The 21,292-nt window shown below is 54.4% G+C and overlaps 1 protein-coding gene across 2 annotated transcripts in view; it reads left to right on the plus strand.

The window, feature by feature from the left end:
• The window catches only part of RYR1 (ryanodine receptor 1), a 158,969-nt gene that overhangs the window by 66,001 nt on the left and 71,676 nt on the right, over positions 1 to 21,292 (plus strand). For both annotated transcript variants that reach the window (XM_028840010.2, XM_028840012.2), the window contains exons 41-65: positions 72 to 204; positions 531 to 625; positions 3,023 to 3,158; positions 3,595 to 3,781; positions 3,868 to 3,976; positions 4,661 to 4,781; positions 4,888 to 5,057; positions 6,584 to 6,804; positions 6,903 to 6,993; positions 8,248 to 8,388; positions 8,777 to 8,940; positions 9,032 to 9,110; positions 9,338 to 9,427; positions 10,143 to 10,283; positions 10,659 to 10,733; positions 10,828 to 10,903; positions 11,189 to 11,312; positions 11,904 to 12,019; positions 14,019 to 14,086; positions 14,187 to 14,308; positions 15,090 to 15,139; positions 15,601 to 15,661; positions 15,774 to 16,012; positions 18,938 to 19,019; positions 20,026 to 20,156. In XM_028840010.2, coding sequence (XP_028695843.2) covers positions 72 to 204; positions 531 to 625; positions 3,023 to 3,158; positions 3,595 to 3,781; positions 3,868 to 3,976; positions 4,661 to 4,781; positions 4,888 to 5,057; positions 6,584 to 6,804; positions 6,903 to 6,993; positions 8,248 to 8,388; positions 8,777 to 8,940; positions 9,032 to 9,110; positions 9,338 to 9,427; positions 10,143 to 10,283; positions 10,659 to 10,733; positions 10,828 to 10,903; positions 11,189 to 11,312; positions 11,904 to 12,019; positions 14,019 to 14,086; positions 14,187 to 14,308; positions 15,090 to 15,139; positions 15,601 to 15,661; positions 15,774 to 16,012; positions 18,938 to 19,019; positions 20,026 to 20,156 — 3,022 coding nt within the window. The remainder of the gene's footprint in view (positions 1 to 71; positions 205 to 530; positions 626 to 3,022; positions 3,159 to 3,594; positions 3,782 to 3,867; positions 3,977 to 4,660; positions 4,782 to 4,887; positions 5,058 to 6,583; positions 6,805 to 6,902; positions 6,994 to 8,247; positions 8,389 to 8,776; positions 8,941 to 9,031; positions 9,111 to 9,337; positions 9,428 to 10,142; positions 10,284 to 10,658; positions 10,734 to 10,827; positions 10,904 to 11,188; positions 11,313 to 11,903; positions 12,020 to 14,018; positions 14,087 to 14,186; positions 14,309 to 15,089; positions 15,140 to 15,600; positions 15,662 to 15,773; positions 16,013 to 18,937; positions 19,020 to 20,025; positions 20,157 to 21,292) is intronic.

Raw genomic sequence — 21,292 nt, forward strand, 5'->3', positions numbered from 1 at the left:
ACACTGGGGAGCTCAGGGGAGGCGGCCACAGAGGGCAGGCCCTGACCACCGGCCCACCCTGCCTGTCCCAGGAGATCCGCTTCCCCAAGATGGTGACAAGCTGCTGCCGCTTCCTCTGCTATTTCTGCCGCATCAGCCGGCAGAACCAGCGCTCCATGTTTGACCACCTGAGCTACCTGCTGGAGAACAGTGGCATCGGCCTGGGTGAGAACCCCCGAGCCCAGGGGCTGTCCCCCAGAACCCACTCCTGGCACCCTATCCACGCCTGCCCCACTTTCCACCAGCTCACTCACTCAGTCATTCAGTAAACACTCCCTCTCAACTATGGCTCTGGCCCCGTAACGAGTAATGCCGGGGATACAATAGTGACCCCAGTAGTGACAGCCCAGAGTGGTCAGAGCTTGGATGAGGGAAGTACAGACCAGAGGAGGTACCTGATCCAGGTTGGATAAAGGGTGGTCAGGGAGGGCTTCCCAGAGGAGGTGAGACAAGCAGGAGTGAGATGTTCTTCCCACCTCTTGCCCCTGCAGGCATGCAGGGCTCCACACCCCTGGATGTGGCTGCTGCCTCTGTCATTGACAACAATGAGCTGGCCTTGGCGTTGCAGGAGCAGGACCTGGAAAAGGTATGGAGGGCAGGGCTGGGCTCCGGGCCTAAGGGAGGAGATTGGGCCGCTACCTGGCTCTTTGGGACACCTACTGATTCTGAACTCATTCTGGGGGGCAATTCTGGATGGTGTGCCCAACCAGGAGACTAATTTGCAGGGAGAGAACGGCACCCAGTTGCTCATTCATGGGATGCTTCCTGGCTGTGGGCAGGTCTGCACTCCATGCTTCCGGCTTGGGGCAGGTCTGCAGTCTACGCTTCAGGCTGGGAGCCCATCCGCACTCTAGCTTCCCAGCTGGGGGCGGGTCCGCAGTCTAGGCTTCCAGCTAGGTAGCCTTGGCACATTTCTTGGCTCTCTGAGCTTGCACTTCTGTGTACAGTGGTGCAATGCATGGGCTCCAGAGTTCAGCAACTTTGCTTCTGCTCTCCTCGCTCCGTGGCTGTGTGGCCTTGGATAAGTGACTTAGAGTCTCCAGACCTCTGTTGCTTTATTTTGTACAATGAATATAGTCATAGAAACGACTTCATGGAGTCATTCTGAGGATTAAATGACTTAATCCAGGAAAGCATTTGTAAAGAGGCAGTCAGTGGTGTTATATTAGTCAGCTGCTGTTATATTATCATTCAACAAATATGTAGCGTTCACTTACCATATGGTAGGACCTGTGCAAAGCAATAGTAATATGACAGTCAAAAATCACTGTCCAGCCAGGCAAAGTGGCTCGTGTCTGTAATCCCAGTACTTTGGGAGGCCGAGGCAGGAGGATCACTTGAGCTCAGGATTTTAAGACCAGCCTGGCCAATATAGGGAGACCTTGTATCTACAAAGAAATACAAAAATTAGGTGGGTGTAGTGGCACGTACCTGTCGTTCCAGTTACTCAGGAGGCTAAGGTGGAAGGATTTGATAGAGCCTGCGAGGCTGAGGCTGCAGTGAGATATCGCACCACTGCACTTCACCTGAGGGACAGAGCGAGAACCCTTAAAAAAAAAAAAAAAGTGTTCAAGCCTGTAATCCCAGCACTTTGGGAGGCCGAGACGGGCGGATCACGAGGTCAGGAGATCGAGACCATCCTGGCTAACACGGTGAAACTCCGTCTCTACTAAAAAATACAAAAAACTAGCCGGGTGAAGTGGCGGGCGCCTGTGGTCCCAGCTACTCGGGAGGCTGAGGCAGGAGAATGGCGTGAATCCGGGAGGCGGAGCTTGCAGTGAGCTGAGATCCGGCCACCGCACTCCAGCCTGGGCGACAGAGCCAGACTCAGTCTCAAAAAAAAAAAAAAAAAAAAGTGGCCAGAGAAAGTCTCATTGAGAAAGTGACATTTGTGTAAAGCTCTGAAGGAAGGTGACAGGTCAGGTGGACATCATGGGGAAGAGCATTCTTGGCAGTGGGAACAGCCAGTGCAAAGGCCCTGAGGCAGGAGTGAACCTCGTGAGTTGGAGGAACAGCAGAGAGACAGCTGTGGCTGGGGCAGAGGCAGTGGGGGTGAGGGCAGGAGGTGACAGATGGGTCATGAGGCATCTCATGGGTCACAACAAGGGCTCTGGCTTTTACCCTGAGTGAGAGGAGGCCAGGGTTCTGAGCAGAGGAGGGACGTGACCTGACTCAGGTGTTCACAGAGTCCCTCTGGCTGTGTGTGGGAAACAGATCGAGGGGAAGGCAGAAGGACAGAAGCACAGGGAGGAGGCTGGTGTCGTGGTCCAGATGGGAGACGAGGGCAGACAGGACCACTACAGGAAAGGGGTCTGGATCCAGGCCCAAAGAGAAGGTTCTTAGATCTCACGCAAGAAAGAATTCAGGGCGAGTCCATAGAGTAAAGTGAAAGCAAGTTTATTAGGAAAGTAAAGGAATAAAAGAATGGCTAATCCACAGACAGAGCAGCCCCAAGGGCTGCTGGTTGCCCATTTTTTATGTTATTTCTTGATGATATGCTAAACAAGGGGTGGATTATTCGTGCCTCCCCTTTCTAGACCATGTAGGATAACTTCCTGACATTGCCATGACATTTGTAAACTCTCATGGCGCTGGTGGGAGTGTAGCGGTGAGGATGGCCAGAGGTCACTCTCTTCGCCATCTTGGTTTTGGTGGGTTTTGGCTGGCTTCTTTACTGCAACTGTTTTATCAGTAAGGTCTTTATGACCTGTATCTTGTGCCAACCTTCTATCTCATTCTGTGACTTAGAATGCCTTAACCATCTGGGAATGCAGTGCAGTAGATCTCAGCCTCATTTTACTCCGCTCCTGTTCAAGATGGAGTTGCTCTAGTTTACAGGCCTCTGACAGGACCAGGGCTAATTGGCCAAGGGATCAGAGCTGAACCAGACTGAGGAGCCGCAGGGCAAGGCAGGGCAGAGGGCTGGGCCCCAGGAGGATGGTGGCGTGGGTCTGGTCTCTGACTGAGCCCCTCCTGTCCCCAGGTCGTGTCCTACCTGGCAGGCTGTGGCCTCCAAAGCTGCCCCATGCTTGTGGCCAAGGGATACCCAGATATTGGCTGGAACCCCTGCGGTGGAGAGCGCTACCTGGACTTCCTGCGCTTCGCTGTCTTCGTAAATGGTGAGGAGGGGGTGGCAGTGGCAGAGGGGGAAGTATGGAGTCACTGGTCACACCTCCCTTGGGATGACTGCTCACACCCTGAGCCACAGGTGGGGTCCAGACAGGGATCCCTTCAAGCAGGCCTGGGGCTGGCAGGGGCCTGTGTTACCCCTGGAGGTGTTGGGTCCTGGGGCTGGCAGGGGCCTGCGTTACCTCTCTGGACGTATTGGGTCCTGGGGCTGGCAGCGTTGGGTCCTGGGGCTGGTGGGAGCCTGGTGTTACCCCTGGAGATATTGGGTCATGGGGCTGGCAGGGACCTGGTGTTACCCCTAGAGTTGTTGGGTCCTGGGGCTGGATGGGACCTGTGTTACCCCTGGAAGTGTTGAGTCCTGGGGCTTCATGGGGAGGTATCTGGTGGTGGCTCATTGAGACCCCCTGTCCCCACACGGGTGGCCAGGCGAGAGCGTGGAGGAGAACGCCAACGTGGTGGTGCGGCTGCTCATCCGGAAGCCTGAGTGCTTCGGACCCGCCCTGCGGGGTGAGGGTGGCTCAGGGCTGCTGGCTGCCATCGAAGAGGCCATCCGCATCTCCGAGGACCCTGCGAGGGATGGCCCAGGCATCCGCAGGGACCGGCGGCGCGAGCAGTGAGTGTCCCGGCCCCCTCCTCAATAGGGCAACCCGCCCTCCCCGGCCCCTAGCTGCCTCCCCCACCCACCCACCTTCCCTGCAGCTTCGGTGAGGAACCACCTGAAGAAAACCGGGTGCACCTGGGACACGCCATCATGTCCTTCTATGCCGCCTTGATCGACCTGCTCGGACGCTGTGCGCCAGAGATGCATGTGAGACCCAGAGCCAGGGCGGGATGGGGAGGGAGGGCAGGCACAGCCGCCTTGAATGCCTCATGCAGGCACTCAGTGACACGGAGTGAGCTCACATACGTGGGTGGTCCTGGACTAGCAATGCTGGGGACACAACAGTGACCAAGACAGCCCCAGGGCCTGGTCTCACAGAGCTCCCGGTCCAGTGGGGGAGACAGACAGTGACACCCAGAGTGGTCAGGGCTGGGGTGGGGGCACACAGGGAGAGAGGTCGGGGCCGGGATGGCGGGGCACATGGAGAGGACTCAGGATGGATGGGGACACAGGGAGAGAGGTCAGGATGGGGATGGGGACACAGGGATAGGGGTCGGGGCCAGGATGAGGGGTCACAGGGAGAGGGGTCAGGACTGGGGTTGGGGGGCACAAGAAGAGGGGTCAGGATGGGGATGGGGACACAGGGAGAGAGGTCAGGACTGGGGTCGGGGGGCACAAGCAGAGGGGTCAGGATGGGGATGGGGGGTGCAGGGAGAGGGTTCAGGGCTGGGGTCGGGGGGCACAGGCAGAGGAATGAGGGCTGGAAACCCTAGACAGCCTGCTGAAAGAGGCCTGCTCTACCCCCCTGTATGGGAAGGGAGGGAGCGGAGCAGTCACTGAGCGGGGCACCAGCGCCTGATGAGTGCCCCTCTCCCTCCCTGCGTTCCCCAGCTAATCCAAGCCTGCAAGGGTGAGGCCCTGCGGATCCGTGCCATCCTCCGCTCCCTTGTGCCCTTGGAGGACCTCGTGGGCATCATCAGCCTCCCACTGCAGATGCCTACCCTGGGCAAAGGTGAGGAGGGGATGGAACTTGGCAAAGGAGTGACGCTGGGGAGGGAGCCGCCGGGTCCGGGTCCGGGTCCGCAGGGCATCCCCGAACCCGCCCTCCCTGCCTGCAGACGGGGCTCTGGTGCAGCCAAAGATGTCAGCATCCTTCGTGCCGGACCACAAGGCGTCCATGGTGCTCTTCCTGGACCGTGTGTACGGCATCGAGAACCAGGACTTCTTGCTGCACGTGCTGGACGTGGGATTCCTGCCCGACATGAGGGCAGCCGCCTCGCTGGACACGGTGAGCAGCCCCGCCCAGCCTGGCCGCCCTCCCCGCCTCCACAGAGGGACAGGAGATGGGTCACGGTGGAGCAGCAGCAGCTGCTTTTGCTTTTCTTGGGATTGTGGACATACCATAATCCCCGATACCATCATAAAGATAGAAAATGAAAACCAAGAAACACTCTGAATTCCAATGAAGGGTGAGTAGGAATCTCCACGACCTCCAGTTATAAGAAATAGAAATCATTGTTCAAGGCCGGGTGCGGTGGCTCACGCCTGTAATCCCAGCACTTTGTGGGGCCGAGGCAAGCAGATCACAAGGTCAGGAGTTCGAAACCAGCCTGACCAACGTGGTGAAACCACATCTCTACTAAAAATACAAAAATTAGCCAGGCATGGTGGCGCACACCTGTAATCCCAGCTACTCAGGAGGCTGAGGCAGGAGAATTGCTTGAACCCGGGAGGCGAGGTTGCAGTGAGCTGAGATCACGCTGCTGCACTCCAGCCTGGCGACAGAGCGAGACTCCAACTTAAAAAAAAAAAAAATTCGTTCACAGTGTTGGTTTGGCACTGTGGACACACAGAACTCTGTACAGGAACAGCAATAACAGAAGGGTGATAGGGCAAGGAAAATGAGCACTGAGAAGTGATCACCAGTTTAGCAAAGTCAAGGTCACTGGAAACTGGGATGAACAGTTTCAGCAGGGGACAGAAGCCTTCCTAGAGAGGGTTTAAGAGAGCCTGGGGCTGTGCATGGTGGCTCACCCTTGTAATAACTTTGGGAGGCCAAGGCGGGCAGTTCGCTTGAAGCCAGGAGTTCGAGACCAGCCTGGGCAACATGGAGAGACCCTGTCTCTACAAAAAAATTTAAATATTAGCTGGGTATGGTGGTGCACACCTGTAGTCTCTGCTACTAGAGAGGCTGAGGTGGGAGAATCACTTGAGGCACAGACTTTGAGGCTGCAGTGAACCGTGATTACACCGCTGCATTCCTGCCTGGGCAACAGAGCCAGACCTTATCTCAAAAAAAAAAAAAGAAAAAGAAATTAGCCAGGCATGGAGGTGCGTCCCTGTAGTCCTAGCTACTAGTGAGGCTGAGGCAGGAGGATCACCAGAGCCCAGGAATTCGAGGCTGCAGGAAGCTATGATTGCACCACTGCACTCCAGCCTGGGCAACAGAGACCGCTGTCTCTAACAAATGGAAAAGAACGTGTTACAGGAAGAAAGGTGAGGCTTAGAGAGGAGATAAGTGTGCAGACCATCCATATTTACAGAAGAGCCAAATCTGTAATGGGGTTCATTAATCTCATCGACCAGTTGTGTGTGTTTGAAATTTTGCATAGGCCAAAGTAGTAAGTGGTGGGGTGGGGACTGTGGGCGTAGGGGCATGGGCATAGGGTGGGAGGAGGGTGGTAGAGATTGAGAGAAGCAGGTTTTGGGGGAGTGATCAGAAGCTTGGATCCTTTGGCCAGAGTAGCTCAGGGCAGGTGCCAGAGCAGCCCCGGGGGTGTGCAGCGGGCCTGATGTCCTCCCTCTGCGACCTAGGCCACTTTCAGCACCACCGAGATGGCACTGGCGCTGAACCGCTACCTGTGCCTGGCCGTGCTGCCTCTCATCACCAAGTGTGCGCCGCTCTTTGCGGGCACGGAACACCGCGCCATCATGGTGGACTCCATGCTGCACACGGTGTACCGCCTGTCCCGGGGTCGCTCGCTCACCAAGGCGCAGCGCGACGTCATCGAGGACTGCCTCATGGCTCTCTGCAGGTGGGGTGGGGCGGGCCCCAGGACGGGGCGGGGGCAGGCGCGGGGCCGCAGAGCAGGCCTAGAGGGGAGGTCCCACCATCCTGTGCGCTGTCGCGCAGGTACATCCGCCCGTCGATGCTGCAGCACCTGCTGCGGCGTCTGGTGTTCGACGTGCCCATCTTAAACGAGTTTGCCAAGATGCCACTCAAGGTAAGGACAAGCGATCTTTAGCGGTTCGTTTCCAGGCCGCGCCCACACTGGTTTGCTCTTCCCTCCGACTGCGGGGCTCATTTGTGTCGGCGCTGCCCAGCCCAGTTAACCTGCACTAGTTAGGACGGCGTCCCCATAGAAACCTCTTAGTATCCTTATTTGCATACTAGGATTCCCAGAACATTCACTTTGCTTCATTGATGCCTCTAGCGTTCCCTAATTAGCGTTTAATTTGCTTAACAGTGAGCCAGCCCCTGCTTCAATTAGCATATATTTGCATGGAACACACCACTTTCCCTAATTAGCATGTTTATTTGCATGCCTGGACCACCAGACTTCCACTATTCAAATGAGTGCATTTATTTGAATAAACATTACCACAGCTATTCTGAATATTTGCACACTGTCTTTCTTATTTTTTCATTTGCATGCTAATTTGCATAAAGAGCTACCCTAACTCAGATAGCTTGACTATTTTGCATAATACATCGAAATCAGCTCGTATTTCAAATTTGCATTTTAGTCAGGCGCGGTGGCTCACGACTGTAATCCCAACACTTTGGGAGGCAGAGGTGGGCAGATTACTTGAGGTCAGGCGTTCGAGACCAGCCTGGCCAACATGGTGAAACCCGGTCTCTACTAAAAATACAAAAATGAGCTGGGCGTGGTGCAGCACACCTGTAATCCCAGCTACTCTGGAGGCTGAGGCTGGAGAATTGCTTGAACCTGGGAGGCGGAGGTTGCAGTGAGCCGAGATTGTGCCACTGCATTCCAGCTGGGTCGACAGAGACTCCACCTCAAAAAAAAAAAAAAAAAAAAAACTTTGCATCTTGGATAGTGGAGGCCCTCCTCCCGATTACCATATATTTGCATGGGGTGCAGCTTTTGTTTCTACTTGATATGTTAATTTGCATAAGCACAGATTGCCGCATCCATATGCCCATTTACTCACTACGTACCCACGGATTAATATTAGCATGCTTATTTGTGTAAAGCAACACCAGACGCAACCAGCTCTAGTTTAATGCCCATCTTAACTCTAAATTAAGAATGCTAAATTTGCATACTAAGCTGTCTAAGACCACTCCTCAAAAAACATACCATTTCTTCCTTTATTAGCATATCATTTGCATAACCCACACCTCCTTCATAATTTAAAAGCACTGGCATGCTTGTGTCTCTCTGGGCCTTCATCTGCCTGCCATCCGCTGGTTCCCCCTTTCATTTGTGTGTCCCCCTCTTGCTCCCACCCAGCTCCTCACCAACCACTATGAGCGTTGTTGGAAGTACTACTGCCTACCCACAGGCTGGGCCAACTTCGGGGTCACCTCCGAGGAGGAGCTGCACCTCACCCGGAAACTCTTCTGGGGCATCTTTGACTCTCTGGCCCATAAGGTCTGGGCAGCAGGGAGCCCCAAAATGGCCTGTGTGGAGGGTTTGGGGCCCTAAATTGGGAGTCCAGAGCGAAACCCCCCAATTTTGGGGGGTTCAAGGATGAGAGCGTTTTGCATGTTTGGATCTAGGAGGATCTATGGGTTGAGGCTTCAGCGTGGAGGTTATGGAAAAGGGGGTGGGCCTCTAGTTTGGGAGCTTGGAGAGGGTAATATGGGGATGATTTGAGCATACAGTTGGGTCTGAGATTTGGGTTTCAAGGAGAGGGACCATAATTCAGGTTTGGGGGTTCAGGGAGAAGGGCTGATTATTGCAGTGTGTGAGTTTGAGGTCCCGAGGCTCACTGAGGCTTTTAGTGACCTCCTACCCCTGCTCCTCCCGGCCTTCCCAGAAATACGACCCGGAGCTTTACCGAATGGCCATGCCTTGTCTGTGTGCCATCGCTGGGGCTCTGCCCCCCGACTATGTGGACGCCTCATACTCATCTAAGGCGGAGAAAAAGGCCACAGTGGATGCTGAAGGCAACTTTGATCCCCGGCCTGTGGAAACCCTCAAGTGAGGCCTGGGGGCTGGGAGACAGAGAGGAAGATTTCAGGGGTGGAGGGAACCCCAGTCCCAACATCTGCTGACCCTATGCCCCCCACAGTGTGATCATCCCGGAGAAGCTGGACTCCTTCATTAACAAGTTTGCGGAGTATACACATGAGAAGTGGGCCTTCGACAAGGTTGGCCTCAGGGTCCTCCTATCCTAGAAACCCTCAAGACCCCAGCTTTCCCCCTGACCCGGTTCCTCCCTGAGGCTCCAGATCTCCCTGAGACCCCCCAGCCTTCCCTAAGACCCTTAGCTTTTTCTGGGATCCCCCAGGATTCTCTGTCCTCGGCTCCTCCAGGGTCCCCCCTATGTGTCCCCAACTGCTGCCTCCCCATCACCCTGCCTCTTCTCCATCTCTAGATCCAGAGCAACTGGTCCTATGGAGAGAACATAGATGAGGAGTTGAAGACCCACCCCATGCTGAGGCCCTACAAGACCTTTTCAGAGAAGGTGACCAGGCCTTGAGGCCCAGCATTGGGAGTCAAAATGAAACCCCTAAATTTGAGGGTTCAGGGAGGAGTGAGGAAGGTTCACAGGTTTGCATCTAGGTGGATCTGTGGATTAGGTCTCCTCATTCGTGGACTTTGCCTTCTCTCAAACTTGGTAGAGCGGGTAGAGAGTCTGAGAGAGTGGGTTTGATTCCTTGGCTGTAGTAAGACTTCTTGGAGCCGGGCGCTGTGGCTCACGCCTGTAATCCCAGCACTTTGGGAAGCCGAGGCGGGCGGATCACGAGGTCAGAAGATGGAGACCATCCTGGCTAACACGGTGAAACCTCGTCTCTACTATAAATACAAAAAATTAGCTGGGTGTGGTGGCAGGCGCCTGTAGTCCCAGCTACTCGGGAGGCTGAGGCAGGAGAATGGCGTGAACCCGGGAGGAGGAGCTGGCAGTGAGCCAAGATCATGCCACTGTACTCTAGGCTGGGTGACAGAAGGAGACTCTGTCTCAAAAAAAAAAAAAAAAAAAATTCTCAGAGACTCGTGTGTCTAATGGGATAAGGACATTGGGTTTGGGAGGCTCTGTTACAGAGCAGGTAAGAGACTTGAGTTCGAATCCAGACTGGACCACTGCCTAGCCATGTGGTCAGGGTTTTCTCCTTTGGGGTCCTTCCTCCACCCCCCTCTCACTCCATTCCACCAACTCCCCACCCTCCTGTCCACCCCAGGACAAAGAGATTTACCGCTGGCCCATCAAGGAGTCCCTGAAGGCCATGATTGCCTGGGAATGGACCATAGAGAAGGCCAGGGACGGTGAGGAGGAGAAGACGGAAAAGAAAAAAACGCGGAAGATATCACAAAGTGCCCAGGTGAAGGCGGGGCCTGGGCGGAGGGCAGGGGCACGATGTGGGGAGGGTCTAGAACAAGGGGCGAGGCCAGGAGAGGGCGTGGCCAGACAGGGATGGGATGGAGAGGAGAGGGGCCCAGGGAGGTAGGTGGGGCCAGAGAGGGGTGCAGAAACTTGAGCTCTGGGAAAGGAGAGGGCAGGGGTCTGAATAATTGCAAAGGGCAGAGGAGAGAAGGATGGGGTAGTTTAGAGACAGGGCCTTAAGGAGAGGACACGGGGTATTGAGCCAGGGGAGGGCGGAGGAGGTAGAATGGACTAGTGGGGGCCTGGGGAGGGGCTGGCCTGGGCTTCCTGCTAGCCCATCAACCTACCTCCCATATTCCCCTTGTCCTCTTAGACCTACGATCCTCGAGAAGGCTACAACCCCCAGCCCCCCGACCTTAGCGCAGTTACCCTGTCCCGGGAGCTGCAGGTGAGAGCCCTGATCCTTCTGGGGGGACATGGGGTGTCTTTGGGGGGGGCTGGCATCCTCTGAATCTACCCGTTGACTCTGCATCCACTCCCAGGCCATGGCAGAACAACTGGCGGAAAATTACCACAACACGTGGGGAAGGAAGAAGAAGCAGGAGCTGGAAGCCAAAGGTGAGGACGCCCATGCCGCCCCCAGGCGACCCCCGTGGCTTCACCGTGTGGCTTTACTGATTGCCTTCATGCCCCTGAAACTCGGTTTCTCCATCTGTAGATGGGAATAATAACAACGTTTACCACCATGGGGTAATGAGATGAGCACCAGCAAGCAATGTTTCCGTTATTCGTATCTTCATCTTTATTACTATAATTACGCATGCCGGGCACTGCAGGAACCACTTCAGTGAGAGTGGCCCGGGTCTTCCCCAGAGCCCTGATTTCTGGTCTTTGCCTCCTCAGGCGGTGGGACCCACCCCCTGCTGGTCCCCTACGACACGCTAACAGCCAAGGAGAAGGCACGAGATCGAGAGAAGGCCCAGGAGCTGCTGAAATTCCTGCAGATGAATGGCTACGCGGTTACAAGGCACGCGGGTTGGGACCCCCGCGGAAGAGCAGCAGGAGGAACCCACCCGGCAAAGGCTGGGAGAGGCGGGGCCAGAGAGGGGTGGAACCGAGAGGAGCGGGGCCTGGGGAGCAAAGATGGAACCAGAGGGGAGGAGCTAAGGGAGTGGGGCCTGGACACAGAGGCGGGGCCAGATGGGGAGGAGTCCGAAATGGGTGGGGCGGGGCTTAAGGAGCAGAGGCGGAACCAGAGAGGAGAGGAGGCAGAGAAGGGCGGGGCCCAGGGAGCAGAGGCGGGGCCAGAGAGTGGAGGAGACTGAGAGGGACGGGGACCGGTGAGTGGAGGCGGGACCAAAGAGGAGAGAAGGCTGAGAAGGGCAGGACCTGGGGAACAGGTGGGGCCAAAGGGGAGGAGGCTGAGGGGGCGGGGCCTGGGAGCAGAGGCGGGGCCAGAGAGGGGAGAAGGCTAAGTGGGGTGGGGCATGGGGGGCTCAGAGTGGAGCCCCAACCTGGGGTGAAGCCAAAGCTGGCCAGCAGGAGCAGAGACGGACCTGAGAAGGGTGGGAAACTGTAGGGCCGGTGTCTGGGCTGATCCTTCTTTCCACATCTCCAGAGGCCTTAAGGACATGGAACTGGACTCGTCTTCCATTGAAAAGCGGTTTGCCTTTGGCTTCCTGCAGCAGCTGTTGCGCTGGATGGACATTTCTCAGGAGTTCATTGCCCACCTGGGTAGGGAGAAATCCCCCCCTTATGCCCGCCCCACCTGCAGACACCGGTTCTGCAGACCAGACTCACCTAGGACACCCATTCCTGCACTCAATCCGTCCTCCCCTTATCTGATGTTTATTGAGCTTCTACTATGTGCCAGACACTGTTCTAGATGCTGGGGTACAGCAGTGAAGATGACAAATGAACCCTGCTCCCCTGCAACTACTCCTGTGTTGGCTTCAGGCAATTAGCATCATAAATAATGAAATCATTTAGTGTTAGAAGGTGATCAGTGTCATGGGAAGAAGAAAACAATAGAGCCAGGTAGAGGGGATTGGGAGTGTGGAGCCAGTTGTCATTTTAAATAGGGTGTTCCGGAAAGACTTTGATGAGAAAGTGACATCTGAGGCAAGCCATGAAGGAGGTGAGGGAGGAGCTGTGTGGACCTCTGGGAGACATCTGTTCCTCACAGGCAAAGGAACAGTGAGTGCGAAGGCCCTGAGAGGTCCCTGGTGTAAGTGTCAGGATGCCCGGCAGCTGAAGCAGAGTCATCGAGGGGGACAGAGATAAACGGGGTCACAGAGGTGACTGGGGCAGATCATGCAGGGCTTTGCTAGCTGTGATGAGGACTTTGACCTTTACCTGGAGTGAGATGGAGTTGGGGTTTGAGGGCTGAGCCGAGGACGGACGTGATCCATAATTCTGGTGTTCACGGGGTCCCTCTGGCTTGACTGGGGTGGAGACAGGAGGCAAAAAGGGTGAGAACAGGGCAGATTTCTGGATCCATTTTGAAGGCTGAGCTTGTTGGGATGCTCCCAATGCCTTTTATAGACCACTAAGAATTACAGCTAGGCCCTGCAAGCCCCTCTAGTTTCCCTAGAGACCCCCCTCCAGCATTGCCCTTGAGAGCTGCCCTCAGGAACCCCAAATTCCCTCCAGGTGAGTGGCAGAGCAGGATTCGCTGTCACGTCTCGCCTCAAAGCCTGCCTGCCTAGCTTCAGTGCTGCACATCCCCTTGACAATTCCCTTCCCTCTCTAGACCTCTGATTCCTCACCTGTGATATGAGCCTATGTTCGCCATAACTAGCCATGGTTCTGTCACTTACTGACCTGGGGTCAGTTACTTCACCTCCGTTTCCTCATCTGAAAAATGGGGGCTGGGAACCAACTGCACAGACCTCCAAGTTGTAAGGAGACTGTGTGAGGATGACATGTCTCACAGTGCCAAGGCCATAGCAAGTGTTTAATAATTGGAGCCAGTATTATTATTTTAATAGAATCAGTTACGACTATCACCATTATTATTGTTTGAAATTGATTTCCATTTTAAAATTAACTCTAATTTGTTTACATTGACTTCTTGTTTCATTTGGTTCATTCATTCATTTGTTGCAGATTAACTCAGTGCCATGTATTCAAGTTCAGAATGAAAAGCACCTGTGGTGGGTGAGGAAGGGCATGTTCCAGGACTTTAACCCATTCCAATTTGTTTTCCCCATCCTCAGCTTCAGAAAGGGTTTGATCAAGGAGTTGTCAGCTTCAGGAAGGGTTTAATCAAGAAGTTGGGGGAAAGCACTTTGGGAGGCTGAGGCGGGTGGATCACCTGAGGTCAGAAGTTTGAGACCAGCCTGGACAACATGGTGAAACCTTGGCTGTACTAAAACTACAAAAATTAGCTGGGTGTGGTGATGCACGCCTGTAATCCCAGCTACTTAGGAGGCTGAGTCAGGAGAATCGCTTGAACTCAGGAGGCAGAGAGTGCAGTGAGCCAAGATGGTGCCATTGCACTCCAGCCTGGGTGACAAGAGTGAAACTCCGTCCCAAAAAAAAAAAAAAAAAAATCTGGGGGAATCAGATGAAAGTTAGGAGAAAGGTTCATCTCAAAGTCAACACAAATAACTTCATACCAATAATTTATTCCCCATCATTTCCCAACTCTGCTCCTAGCATCCTGCTCATCAGAACACCCTGGGTTCTCCAGCCTTAAACCCACCATGAACCCTGTTTGCTCTCTCTACAGAGGCTGTGGTCAGCAGTGGGCGAGTGGAAAAGTCCCCACATGAACAGGAGATTAAATTCTTTGCCAAGGTGAGAGGTGGGCTTAGAAGCTAGAAGGGGGCTGGGGACTCGTGGGCTCTCCCCACCCCTCACCGGACCCTTTATCTCCTCCCCACCACCCCATCTCCAGATCCTGCTCCCTTTGATCAACCAGTACTTCACCAACCACTGCCTCTATTTCTTGTCCACTCCTGCTAAAGTGCTGGGCAGTGGCGGCCACGCCTCCAACAAGGAGAAGGAAATGATCACCAGGTGGGCTGCCTGTGACCCTGGACCCAGCCCCCTGACCCCACAGTATTGTAATCTTTCGCCCGTGGAGGCTCTGTCCTGGGTGCTGGGTGTTAGGTACTGACCGTCTCCTGCAGAGGCAACTGAAGGGCTATGGTGACCAGCCATCCTAGTGTGCCCGGGACTGAAGGGCTTCCCACAATGTGGGACTCTCAGACAACTTGGGACAAATCAATCACCCTGTCCAGGAAGGCCAACTCAAGGCCGGGCGTGGTGGCTCACACCTGTAATTCTAATACTTTGGGAAGCTGAGGTGGGAAGATCAGTTGAAGCCAGGAGTTTGAGGCCAGTCTGGGTAACATACCGAGACCCCATTTCTACAAAAAATACAAAAATTAGCTGGGCGTGGTGGCGCATGCCTGTAGTCCCAGCTACTCGGGAGGCTGAGGTGGGAGGATCGCTTGAACCCAGGGGCTGGGGGCTGCCGGGAGCTGGGATCGCGCCACTGCACTCCAGCCTGGGTGACAGAGCAAGACCCTGTCTCAAAAAAAATAAACAAAGAATAATAAGAAAGGCCGACTTGCCCCTCACCTCCCCAGCATCCCAGTTACTGCCTATGACTTACCGGCTTGCCCATCTCTCTGCCCCTTCCTATCCCTCCTGTCTCCATCATTCGGCCCCCTCCTGGTTCCTCTCTCCTTGTCTTCTGTGTCCCTGTCTCCTCCAATTGGGTCACCCTTTCCTCGTCTCCTTGGTCTCCTCACTTGCTGTTTCTCCTGCCTTCTGTCCCTTTCTCTTTCTTCAGCCTCTTCTGCAAACTTGCTGCTCTTGTCCGCCACCGAGTCTCTCTCTTTGGTAAGTGGCTCCACTCCCTTGGTCTTCCTCCCTAATCTCTCTCTTCTCCACCCTGAAGAAATAGCTCCCAGGTTCTGCCTTAATTTGAACAAGCTTTGTTGTGTTCTTCCTCTGGACCCGGAGACATGGACCGGGTATCCCGGGGGCAGGGCAGTGACTGAGACACCCTGGGCCTGCCCTCAATGGGACTCCCAGGCCAGTGGGAGAGACAGACCCATCTCCAGACAAGGACAGCCAGTGGGGTCAGGGCTGGGCAGGAAGAAGACCAGGAGAGTGGTCGGGCTGGGGAGGAGGGAAGTTTGGAGGCGCTGTAGGAGTCCAGGTGGGGTGGGGGTGCAGTACCATTCCAACGTAGCCTGCGGGTAGCCTCAGGAAGAGAGGGGTTGGGGTGGATGTAGAGGGAGGCACTGTCCTCTGTCCTCTTAGCCATGCCATCTCCCCGGCCCGTCTTCCTCTCCCAGGGACGGACGCCCCGGCTGTGGTTAACTGTCTTCACATCCTGGCCCGCTCCCTGGATGCCAGGTAGGGCCATGGGCAGTGGCACCCACTCCCACCGTCATCGGGCCCCCACCCCAACCCCTGGTCTCCTAGACTGTCTGATTCCAGAGCTGGTGTTCCCCTGCTGCCCTTCTAGGACAGTGATGAAGTCAGGCCCTGAGATCGTGAAGGCTGGCCTCCGCTCCTTCTTCGAGAGTGCCTCGGAGGACATCGAGAAGATGGTGGAGAACCTGCGGCTGGGCAAGGTGTCACAGGCGCGCACCCAGGTGAAGGGCGTGGGCCAGAACCTCACCTACACCACCGTGGCGCTGCTGCCGGTCCTCACCACCCTCTTCCAGCACATCGCCCAGCACCAGTTCGGAGATGACGTCATCCGTAAGGGCTCCTGACCCAAGGGCAGGTTGTGGGGCGTCAGTGTGGCCAACACCACCCATCCTGGATGCCTATGAGAGTCCCTGGGTGTTTGAGTGTGTGGATTTCTTGCTGTAAGCAAAGCATGTGTCAGTACCTTGGCAGGTGGCAAATGAGTTAAAGAGGATGCAAGCTCAGCAGCTCTAACAAAAGACCCTAAATGGACTGGCACAGTGATTCATGCCTGTAATCCCAGCACTTTGGGAGGCTGAGGCAGGAGGACCGCTTGAGCTCAGGAGTTCAAGACCAGCCTGGGCAACATAGCGAGACTCTGTCTCTACTAAAAAAACAATTTTAAAGATTAGCCAGGCATGGAGGCACACGCCTGTAATCCCAACTACTGGGGAGGCTGATGGGGGAGGATCACTTGAGTCTAAGAGTTGGAGGCTACAGTGAGCTATGATCATACCACTGCACTCCCTTGAGCTCAGGAGTTCAAGACCAGCCTGGGCAACATAGCGAGACTCTGTCTCTACTAAAAAAACAATTTTAAAGATTAGCCAGGCATGGAGGCACACGCCTGTAATCCCAACTACTGGGGAGGCTGATGGGGGAGGATCACTTGAGTCTAAGAGTTGGAGGCTACAGTGAGCTATGATCATACCACTGCACTCCAGCCTGGATAACAGCAAAATTCTGTCTCTAAAATAAATAAGGAATAAAATAGGGTCCTTGATGATAAAAAAGAGAATCTATTGATAGAGGTTAAGAAAAGTAGCACTTGGCTGGGCACAGTGGCTCACGCCTGTAATCCCAGCACTTTGGGAGGCCAAGGCGGACAGATCACCTGAGCTCAAGAATTCAAGACCAGCCTAGCCAACATGACAAAACCCTGTCTCTACTAAAATACAAAAATTAGCTGGGCATGGTGGTGGTTGCCTATAATCCCAGCTACTTGGGAGGCTGAGGCAGGAGAATCGCTTGAACCCAGGAGGCGGAGGTTGCAGTGAGCCGAGATCGTGCCATTGCACGCCAGCCTGGGCAACAGGGCGAGACTCCATCTCAAAAAAGAAAAGAAAAGAAAAGTAGCACTTGGTAGCCAGGCTCAGTGACTCATGCCTGTAATTCCAGCACTTTGGGAGACCAAGGTAGGAAGATCACTTGAGCCCAGGATTTCTTTTTTTTTTTTTTTTTTTTTTGAGACGGAGTCTCGCTGTGTCTCCCAGGCTGGAGTGCAGTGGCGTGATCTGGGCTCACTGCAAGCTCCGCCTCCCGGGTTCACGCCATTCTCCCGCCTCAGCCTCCCAAGTAGCTGAGACTACAGGCGCCCGCCACCATGCCCGGCTAGTTTTTTGTATTTTTAGTAGAGACGGGGTTTCACCATGTTAGCCAGGATAGTCTCGATCTCCTGACCTCGTGATCCACCCGCCTCGGCCTCCCAAAGTGCTGGGATTACAGGCTTGAGCCACCGTGCCCGGCCGAGCCCAGGATTTCAAGACCAACCTGGGCAACACAGCAAAACCCCATCTTAAAAAAAGAATAGAAAAGTAGCACCTGGATAGGGTTCTTCTCCCATCCAACTTTTTATTTTGAAATTTTCAAAACATACAGGAAGGTGGAAAGAAGAAAATTGTTGGCTGGGCACGGTGGCTCACACCTGTAGTCCCAGCTACTTGGGAGGCTGAGGCACAAGAACTGCTTGAACCCAGGAGGTGGAGGTTACAGTGAGCTGAGATTGCGCCACTGCAGTCCAGCTTGGGTGATGGAGCAAGACTCCATCTCAAAAAAAAAAAAAAAAAGAAGAAGAAGAAGAAGAAGAAAAGCCCCATGTGCTTACCCTTCACTGTGTGGGTGAAAATATTTAGTTTTTTGGTTGAACTTTTGGATGTAAGTTGCACACACCAGCAGGTGTAAGTTGCACACACCAGGATAACCTCATCCCTTAATGTTCATCAGCTGGCTTTCCTAGAATAAGAACCTTCTCTTGTGTAACCACGATATCATTATCACACCTAACCTAACCGTATTTAAATTTCCCTCGTTACCCACAAAATGTCTTTAATTTTTTAAAAATAATTCAGAATCCAGCCGGGCGCAGTGGCTCACACCTGTAATCCGAGCACTTTGGGAGGCTGGGGCAGGCAAATCACTTAAGACCAGGAGTTTGAGACCAGCCTGGGCAACATACTGAGACCCCATCTCTAAAACTATATATATTTTTTCTTTTTTTTAGACAGAGTCTCGCTCTGTCACCTAGGCTGGAGTGCAGTGGCACGATCTCAGCTCACTGCAACCTCTGCCTCCCGGGTTCAAGAGATTCTCCTGCCTCAGCCTCCCCAGTAGCTGGGATTACAGGCATTCACCACCACACTCAGATAATTTTTGTATTTTTAGTAGAGATGGGGTTTCACCATGTTGCCCAGGCTGGTCTCGAACTCCTCACCTCAGGTGATCTGCCCACCTCAGCCTCCAAAGTGCTGGGATTACAGGCGTGAGCCGCCGCGCCAACCCTAAAAATATATACATTTTAAATAAAATAAAAAAGCCTAAAATTGCAGTAACATTGCAGGTCTGTTTGCTTTTTTCTGGAGGAAGTACCCCTCACTTTCATTATAGCGGCCCATGACTCCTCTCCACAGAAGAAACAACATCTAGCGTTTATTGAGTGCCTAATGTGTGCCCCGTTCTAGTGACTTTCCAAGTAGTAACTCATTTGATCCTCACAACCAACCCCGTGAGGAAGGTACTATAACTAGCCCCATGTTATAGGTAGGGAAGTTGAGGCTGAGAGTTTGGTAACTTGCTCAAGTCACAAGACTACATGGCAGGCTGGCTGTAAAGCTGCTTGCTCTTCCTCACTGCATAGGCCTATTTGGAGACAGGGGAGGTGGGGGTGGGGAGGGCTTGTCTTGTGGGCGCATCCCACAGCCTCGCTCCCGTCTCCCTCAGTGGACGACGTCCAGGTCTCTTGCTACCGAACGCTGTGCAGTATCTACTCCCTGGGAACCACCAAGAACATTTACGTGGAAAAGTAAGGAGAGAGAGCCATCGTTTGGGGCTGGGTGGGGCTGGAGGGGAAGGGAGGGAGGGAGCAGGAGAAGAAGACGGGGTGGGTGAAAAGCAGGGTAGATGTTAGGAATCTTCCCGCACACGGCTGCAGCCGCAGTTCCCCATGGCGGCCGCGTGAGGGCGCTCAGGGACAGGTCAGGCAACGAGGTAGAGCCGCCAGGTCTGGGGCCGGGAAGCAGCAGGCGCTTGCGGGCCTCGCTGGGGAAGAAGGGGAGGCGCAGACCATGGGGGCTGTACACAGGTGCCGCGCAACACTGGGGTCCCTGGGGAGGGCCCCTGGCAGTGGCCACGTGACCGCTCCCGAGCTGATTACTGATACAGCAAGAGCGGGGCTGAGACTGTTTCCACCAGCTCTGAAGTTATTCATACTTCAAGTGACACCGGCGGTGTGCGGTGGCTCACACCTGTGAGCACTTTGGGAGGCCGAGGAGGGAGGATCACTGGAGCTCAGGAGTTTGAGACCAACCTGGGCAACATAGTGAAACTCCATCTCTACCAAAAAAAATTGTTTTAATTAGCCTGGTGTGGTTGTGGTGTGGTGGCGCTGGTGCCTGTAAATCCATCTACTCCTAAGGCCGAGATGGGAGAATCAGTTGAGCTCAGGAGTTCGAGACCAGCCTGGGCAGCATAGTGAGACTGTACCTCTACAAAAACAACTTTTTTTTTTTAACTAGTTAGACATGGTATGGTGCATGCCTGTAATCCCAGCGACTCAGGAGGCTGAGGTGGGAGGATCACTTGAGCCCAGGAATTCGAGGTCGCAGTGAGCCAAGATCAGGCCACTGGACTGCAGCCTGAGTGACAGAGCGAGACCCTGTCTTAAAAAAACAAAACAAGTAGCACACATGGATGAAAGGCAGCTCTGTCCCAAAGGGTTCTGGGAGGAGCCGTTTCTATGGAGATGGGGCTGGGACCCAGGACCCGAAAGAGGGGGACACGTGGCAGCTATACACAGCCCCCTCTTCCAGGCTTCGGCCAGCCCTCGGGGAGTGCCTGGCCCGTCTGGCAGCAGCCATGCCGGTGGCGTTCCTGGAGCCGCAGCTGAACGAGTACAACGCCTGCTCCGTGTACACCACCAAGTCTCCCCGAGAGCGGGCCAGTAAGCTGTGTGGGGCTGAAGCAGTGCCGGGGATCTGGGTCTCCCCAGCACAGGGCCTTGGGAAGAGGCTAATTTGGGGGTAGTGTGGCTGGGCTGGGCTGTGAGCGGCTGAGGATTCCCCAGGTTGGGAGTGCCACACATTCAGGAACCCCAGAGTTTATGGTTTGGGGGCATTTCAAGGCCATTACGTGGGGAGCATTAGGAGATTAATTTGATTTTTAAAACGAGAATCCATTGATAAAGTTTAAGAAAAATAGCACTTGGTGGCCAGGCGCAGTGGGTCACGCCTGTAATCCCAGCACTTTGGAAGGCCAAGGTAGGAGGATTGCTTGAGTCCAGGAGTTCAAGACCAATCTGGGCAACATAGCAAAACCCCATCCATGGAATTTGGAGCTGTGGAATTTATTTTAGTGATGGTGACATTTGAGGGCATCGTCAAGCTTGGAGACATAGGGTGAGGGGTATCTGACCATGAGAGGATTGAGGGAAGGCATGGGTTCATTCCTTCATTCAGCAAATATGTATTGAGCAGTTATGACATATGAGGCGCTGTCCTAGTCACCTGAGGTTCAGCAGTGAACAGATAAAATAGACAAAAGTCCTCTGAGTTCTGGGTCCAGAGGCTAGAATGAGGCGTGGACCTGGGGGGAATATACGCTCCAGGGCAGGAAGCTCGTCTTCTTGGTCAGCTGTGCTCCCAGAATGGGTACCTGGCCCAGAGTCAGCGAGTGAGCCAGTGACAGGTTGTCTGTTTCCAGGGAGTGAACTGGGTGTGGGATTCAGAGACGACGCCGGGGGACGGGGTGGGGTTGGAAAAGGTCTCTTTTGGAGTATGCTGCACTGTAGGGATGAGGGGAATGGGCTTGGGATGTGGGAGATTTTAGGAGGGAAGGTTTCTAGGGGTGACATTTTAGGCAGCAGACAGGCTCGGGGCTGTGAAGTGTTTGCAGGGCCACTGAGTTTCAGTGTGAGGGTTGGGAGAGGTAGTTGGGCTGGAGGGTGAGATGGGAGGAATAGGGTTTGGGAGACTGGTTTGGGGGGTGGCAATTCAATGGTGTCTGATGTATTGTGGGGAAGGCCAGGGCACTGAGGTCTGGGGGTGATCGGTTGACATTCCCTGCCCCCCTCCCTGTACC

This window comes from Macaca mulatta, chromosome 19 (assembly GCF_049350105.2).
Source record: "Macaca mulatta isolate MMU2019108-1 chromosome 19, T2T-MMU8v2.0, whole genome shotgun sequence".
Classification (NCBI taxonomy): Eukaryota; Metazoa; Chordata; class Mammalia; order Primates; family Cercopithecidae; genus Macaca; species Macaca mulatta.